The 6,593-nt window shown below is 35.8% G+C and overlaps 1 protein-coding gene across 1 annotated transcript in view; it reads left to right on the top strand.

Moving 5' to 3' along the window:
• Positions 1-1,612: 1,612 nt before the first annotated feature.
• Positions 1,613-6,593, top strand: part of MEIOC (meiosis specific with coiled-coil domain) — an 11,875-nt gene continuing 6,894 nt past the window's right edge. The window contains exons 1-3 of the mRNA XM_017549332.2: positions 1,613-1,710; positions 2,908-4,768; positions 5,612-5,746. Of these exons, the coding sequence (XP_017404821.1) occupies positions 1,613-1,710; positions 2,908-4,768; positions 5,612-5,746 (2,094 nt within the window). The remainder of the gene's footprint in view (positions 1,711-2,907; positions 4,769-5,611; positions 5,747-6,593) is intronic.

The raw sequence follows: 6,593 nt of genomic DNA, 5'->3' as shown, positions 1-6,593 counted from the left end.
TAGAAAAGTTAAAAATTTAAAATTATTGGTAAATTCTCTAAAATAATGATTTTATTAGACAGTCCATATAATACATAATTCTACAAAAATATTTTTAAAGTTGATATATGCTATTGAAAAAAATCAAGCCTGTTCCTTCTCAGTTTTTCGCTAAGATCAAGTGAAAAAATGGAAACTTTTCAGAAATACATATGAATGAAAGTCTATCTTAAGCTTCTCTCCCTGCCCACAATAACAGCTGCTAGCAGTTTGGTATACATTACAGTGAATATTTTTCTAGATATATACTAATATGTTACACAAAAAAAGCTTTTATATTGAACTTTTATGAGATAATGCATGTAGTAGAAAAGGTATTGGACTTTAGGCAGACTATTTTAGGAAGTATATAGTATTTTGGCAAGTCCCTTGCAAAATACAAATTTCTTAATATAACAAATGATCATTGATTTATTCAACAGATAATAATTGAATGATTACTAATGCTTACCCTTCCAATGTTATGAAGATCAATTAAATATGAGTGTTATGCAAAATCGCTTCTCGGCCTTTTAGCTAAGATCAAGTGAGTGTTATGCAAATATAAGGTATTTTATTTCTAAAATATCCCAACACTATGAAATATGAAAAAACAGTAAGTTACAATTTATTATAAAACAACATACAGGTTGAGCATCCCAAATCTGAAAATCCAAAATCCAAAATGCTCCAAAATCCGAAACTTTTGAGTGCTGCTGACATGACGCTCAAAACAAATGCTCCTTGGAGCATTTTAGATTTTGGATTAGGGACATTCAACCAAATCTACAAATATACGTTACATATTTGGAGTATAATGTGTATTTCCAAAATGCAAGAAAAAAACCTGAAATCCACAACACCTCTTATCCCAAGCATTTTGGATAAGGAATACTCAATCTGTATTACTTTTAGGAAGAAATTACCCAAAAACTGTAACAGGTAAAAGGTGTGCTTTTGGTTGTTACATTTTGTATTTAGTCAGTATCAGTCACCAGGTGGATTTCTGGGATAGAAGGAAATCCATCCTGTCATGCTTTGCAAGGATTAGGGATGGCTCACAAATCTGTTACATTTAAGTGACAATTACAAAATTGCTATGATGTCTAAGATGACCATATCACATTTCACTTTTTTATCCAGTATTTAGTATAGAGACACAGAAAAAGAATAGAGCATCAGGTTCATATGGTTTTCAAATTACAAATGAGGAAGCTGAGCAGGTGTTGATGGAATGATGTATAATAGGACAAGACATGCTTTTAGGAGCAGCTATGATATCAAGCATGTCTGTGACATCATAGATGAGAAATTTTTATCTCGGTCACCTAAAATGAAAAGCATGTGTTGTGAAGAAATAAGAGGTAAGCATACCCTGCAAGTCAGACATAGGATTTGAAATGAAGGAGAACTATTGTGGAAAAGACACCATGCCAAAGTGGAAAATATTCTTGAGTTTTAGTCTCTTCTTTATTTGAAATGATGGATGTAGATTCAGTCCAAATATTTTATAGATAAAGATGGTAGGATAAGTGTGGAAAGAGTAATCAACATACTGTATTTCAGCACAAATTCATTTATTTTTAGGATTCAAATGGAAAGAAATGACTATGGCAGTGAAACAGATTTATATGGACTTGTGTCTAACATTTTGGAAGAACAAGATAAGTCACAGCCATATTTTGCTGAAGGGTTAGTATATAATCTATATAGTATATAACAAGCTTTAAATTAACATACACTAGATTACCCTGTTAACTTTTATTTTTACTTAATAGTGGATCATCTGACAGTAGACATCTTAATTCAAATATTGTTTGAAGGAGACTTGATTTTGCCGAAGTATTTGCTATACAATTAGAAGTTCAGTCTAAGGTTTTATTTGCTTAAGAACTTTCATTGAAAAATTATTCTTGCATAATTCAAAGCTATTTCCCTTGAGTTCATGAACTAAATACTGGCTGAAAGAATATAAATTCCAAAGAGCTTTTACACATAGATCTCAAATAATAAAACTCATTACTACTATGCAGAAATACATATGGATTTTATTCATGTGTTAGAAATTTTTTTAATATTTTAATTGTTTTATTTGGGTGTGGAAGCCATATTACCCAAATATCCTATTTCATAAATAGGGAAGTATGTAGCGCACATGTTATCAATTAAAATCTTTTAATTTCACAAAGTTTAAGCAAAAAAAAAAAAAAAAAAAAAAAAAAAAACTGTGGTCAACAATGCTTTTATGTAATAACCTAAGCAAAGGAAAAGCTTATTTCCTGGTTACTATAGATAAATAATTCATCTAGGCTGGGTGTGGTGGCTGACGCCTGTAATCCCAGCACTTTGGGAAGCCGAGGCAGGCGAATCACGAGGTCAGGAGTTCGAGAGCAGCCTGGCCAAAATGGTGAAACCCCATCTCTACTAAAAATACAAAAATTACCTGGGTGTGGTGGCACACACCTGTAGTCCCAGCTACTTGGGAGGCTGAGGCAGAAGAATCGCTTGAACCTGGGAGGCGGAGGTTGCAGTGAGCCGAGATCGTGCCACTGCACTCCAGCCTGAGCAACAGAGTGAGACTCTGTCTCAATAATAATAATAATAATAATAATAATAATTCATCTAAGACCATGAAGTCACATCTTAGACCTTAGTCTCTTGGGAAAGTACAGTGAAGACAAATTAAAAATTGCATATTTATATAACATATTGCACATTTCATGTGATAGTTATCTGGAGCTAATGGTAGCTTATAAAGCATAATTGAAAGGGATTACAGAATGGTGTGATAGGGCAAGATAAATGTTTTTGAAGAACTTTTCTCCCTTTTCCACTGGAAATAAAGTCTTTAAAACCTAAGTTGTAATTAAATATATTTACTTGTTCTAGGACCTGTTCCTCCAATGTAAAGTCAGTTTGGCCAATGAACACAAGCAGATTTGCAGATCATCATGACCTCTTAACAGAAACCAAAAGGCCAATAGATACAGCCATCTCTCAGCAAGCTTTTTATAGTGGTGAATCTGTGTCAGCAATGGAAAAGCCATACCTGCATAACAGTAATTTCACACCACAACAAAAAATAGATGAACTTTATCATGGACTTACTGGTTTAGACCTTGAAGAACAATGGATGTACTCCTCACGAAGTGATCATTCTAACTGTTACAATATTCAGACAAATGATACAGCTAAGACAACATTCCAAGAATATCCATTTATCAAAAACTGTCTTATACCTCAAACTGGTCTTTCTGACATCATGAAAGAATCAGGAGTTGATATTTACCCTTATGGAAGAGACAGAATATGTACTAAAGGTCTTGAAGCACCATTACAGCAAAAAAGGGCAGAGATGTTTCTTTCTCAATTTAATAGATACAATGAAAACATAGATTATTGTAGATACCCAGAATATGTTCATCCTAATAAGGCTAAGCTTAATAAATGTTCAAATTTTAGTGTCCAAGATAGTAAAAAATTAGCAAATGGCACACCTGAAACATCAACTGTAGAAGCAGACACCTACACAAAGTTATTTCAGGTCAAACCAGCGAATCAGAAAAAAATGGAGGAGACAATCCCTGACCAGCAGAATTTCACATTTCCAAAAGCTACACCACATCCGACAGAGAAACAGTTTGGAAAGGAAGCAGGATTCACCGCTGATTTTGGATTAAAATCAGAATATGGACTAAAACCTCACACAGCTTGTCCAGCTAATGATTTTGCTAACGTCACAGAAAAGCAACAGTTTGCTAAACCTGATCCTCCAAATTCTGAATATTTTAAATCAGTGAATTTATTATCAAACTCAGCAACATCTTCAGGAGGCATCAATTTAAACAGACCAACTTGGATGAATGTTCAAACAAAAAATAACACTTCTGTTCCTTATCGAAATCAAGGTAACTTGATGAAATTAAATAGTCATTTAAGTGCAGCTTCAAAAGGTTCTAACCATTCTTCAGATTTTCCCCAACTATCATCCACAAACTTAACCCCAAATAGCAATTTATTTCAGAAATATTGCCAAGAAAACCCTTCAGGATTTTCTAGTTTTGATTTTGGTTACAGTGGTGCAGAAAGAATCCAATCTGCCAATCACATAGAAGGACTGACAAAGCCTGGAGAAGAAAATCTCTTTGAAGTGGTTACGGATAAAAAAATTAAGCAGCCAAATGGATTGTGTGATAACTATTCAGCTCAGCAGTATGGGATAATTGAAAATGTAAACAAACATAATTTTCAAGCTAAGCCACAGAACGGACATTATGATCCTGAGGAAGGTCCAAAGCATTTAGATGGCTTATCACAAAATACATACCAAGATCTACTGGAGTCACAGGGTCATTTTAATAGCCACAGAACGAGAGGTGGAGACAATAGCCGTGTGAATCGCACACAACCGTCATGCTTTTCTAATAATTATATGATGGGAGATTTAAGGCATAATCAGGGTTTTCAACAAATTGGTTCAAATGGGTTTCCCCTAAGATCCACCCACCCATTTGGCCATTCAGTTGTTCCACTGTTAGATTCCTATGACTTATTTTCTTATGATGACCTAAGCCATTTGTACCCCTACTTTAATGATATGATGTATGGTGATAATTCCTTTTCTGGTCTCATGCCAACTCTTGGATTTCAAAGACCAATTAAAACCCGTAGTGGACCAGCCAGTGAACTTCATATTCGTCTAGAAGAATGCTATGAACAATGGAGAGCATTAGAAAAAGAGAGAAAAAAGGTAACACAAAGTTAACCATTTAGGAGTAACTTAGTATATTCCCTTTGCTTGTCTTCATTCTATTTACGTTAGTGTAGTTTGAGTACTTGCCTTATTTCTTTGTGTTTTATTTGTTGTTGTTTTAAAGAGACAGAGTCTTGCTCTGTTGCCCAGGATGAAGTACAGTGGCACAATCATAATTTACTCTAACTTAAAACTCCTAGGCTCAAGCAATCCTTCCTCCTCAGCCTCCTGAGTAGCTAGTACTACAGGCACATGCCACCATGCCTAGCTAATTATAATTTTTTGTAGAGACTGGGTTTCACTATGTTCCTCAGGGTGGTCTCAAACTGCTGGCCTCAAGCGATCCTCCCACTTTGGTGTCCCAAGTGCTGGGATTACAGGTGTAAGCCACTGCACCCAGCCACCTTGCCTTATTTCTTAGCTGAATTCCATAATGTCTAGGATTTGCTAAGTTCATGACTGTAAACAATTAAATTGGTTACTTAAAAACTAAAAATGGATGGGATTGGCCAGTGGGAAACTTAAATAAAGACAAAAAAATGCTTGACATTTTAAAGTTATTGTTATTCTAAGTTGATTTGCCCTGAAGTAAATTTTTTACTCCCTTAATGGCTATAAGTTTATTTCTTTGAAATTTTTTGTGTTGACCTGTTAGTATACTCAGGTATTAAGATGATAGAAAAATACTGTGGTATTGTGGTTTATATTTATTGCCTTTTGATACCAAAACCAAATTTTCATTTAAAGTGGTAATACTCTATTAGGCTTATGAAAACTATTACTCATCGTCAAATCATATTTAGAAAATTCTGGATCTAAAATGCATGTAATTTTTTACAGACTGAATTAGCCCTTGCCAAGAATTATCCTGGGAAAAAAGTATCCAGTACTAACAACACTCCAATTCCAAGGCTGACCTCCAACCCATCTAGAGTTGATCGCTTAATTGTGGATGAACTTCGAGAACAAGCCAGAGTAAGCTGTAAAAATAGTTAATAGTGGATGGATTTTTTGTTAAAATTTTTTAAAATTTCAGGCTGGGTGTGGTAGCTCACTCCTGTAATCCCAGCACTTTGGGAGGCTGAGGCAGGTGGATCATGAGGTCAGGAGTTCAGGACCAGCCTGGCCAATATGGTAAAACCCCATCTCTACTAAAAATACAAAAATTAGCTGGGCTTAGTGGCATGTGCCTATAATCCCAGCTACTCAGGAGGTTGAGGCAGGAGAATCACTTGAACCCAGGAGGTGGAGGTTGCAGTGAGCTGAGATGACACCACCACACTCCATCTCAAAATAAATTTTAAAAAGCGGGGCATAGTGGCTCACACCTGTAATCCCAACACTTTGGGAGGCCGAGGCAGGCAGATCACCTGAGGTCAGAAATTCAAGATCAGCCTGGCCAACACGGTGAAACCCCACCTCTACTAAAAATACAAAAATTAGCTGGATGGTGGCATGCGCCAGTAGTCCCAGTTACTCAGGAGGCTGAGGCAGGAGAATCACTTAAACCCAGGAGGTGGAGGTTGCAGCAAGCCAAGATCGCGCCACTGCATTCCAGCCTGAGTGAGAGCAAGACCCCATCTCAAAAAAATAAAAATCTCAGCAAGTTTTAGAGCTTTGAAGGGATTTTAAATCACGTTTACATCTAATTCTCTGAAATAATAGTTTTTTTCCATGTTTGGTCCTAGAACTATAATATTTAGGAAAGGGGCCAGGTGCAATGACTCACACCTATAATACCAGCACTTTGGAAAGTGGAGTTGGGAGAATCACTTGAGCCCAGGAGTTCAAAACCATCCTGGGCAACAAAGGGAGACTCTGT

The sequence above is a fragment of the Cebus imitator genome, unplaced genomic scaffold (genome assembly GCF_001604975.1).
Source record: "Cebus imitator isolate Cc_AM_T3 unplaced genomic scaffold, Cebus_imitator-1.0 Scaffold217, whole genome shotgun sequence".
Taxonomy (NCBI): Eukaryota; Metazoa; Chordata; class Mammalia; order Primates; family Cebidae; genus Cebus; species Cebus imitator.
The sequence above is the reverse complement of the archived record's forward strand: the minus strand, read 5'-3'. Positions and strand labels throughout refer to the sequence as shown.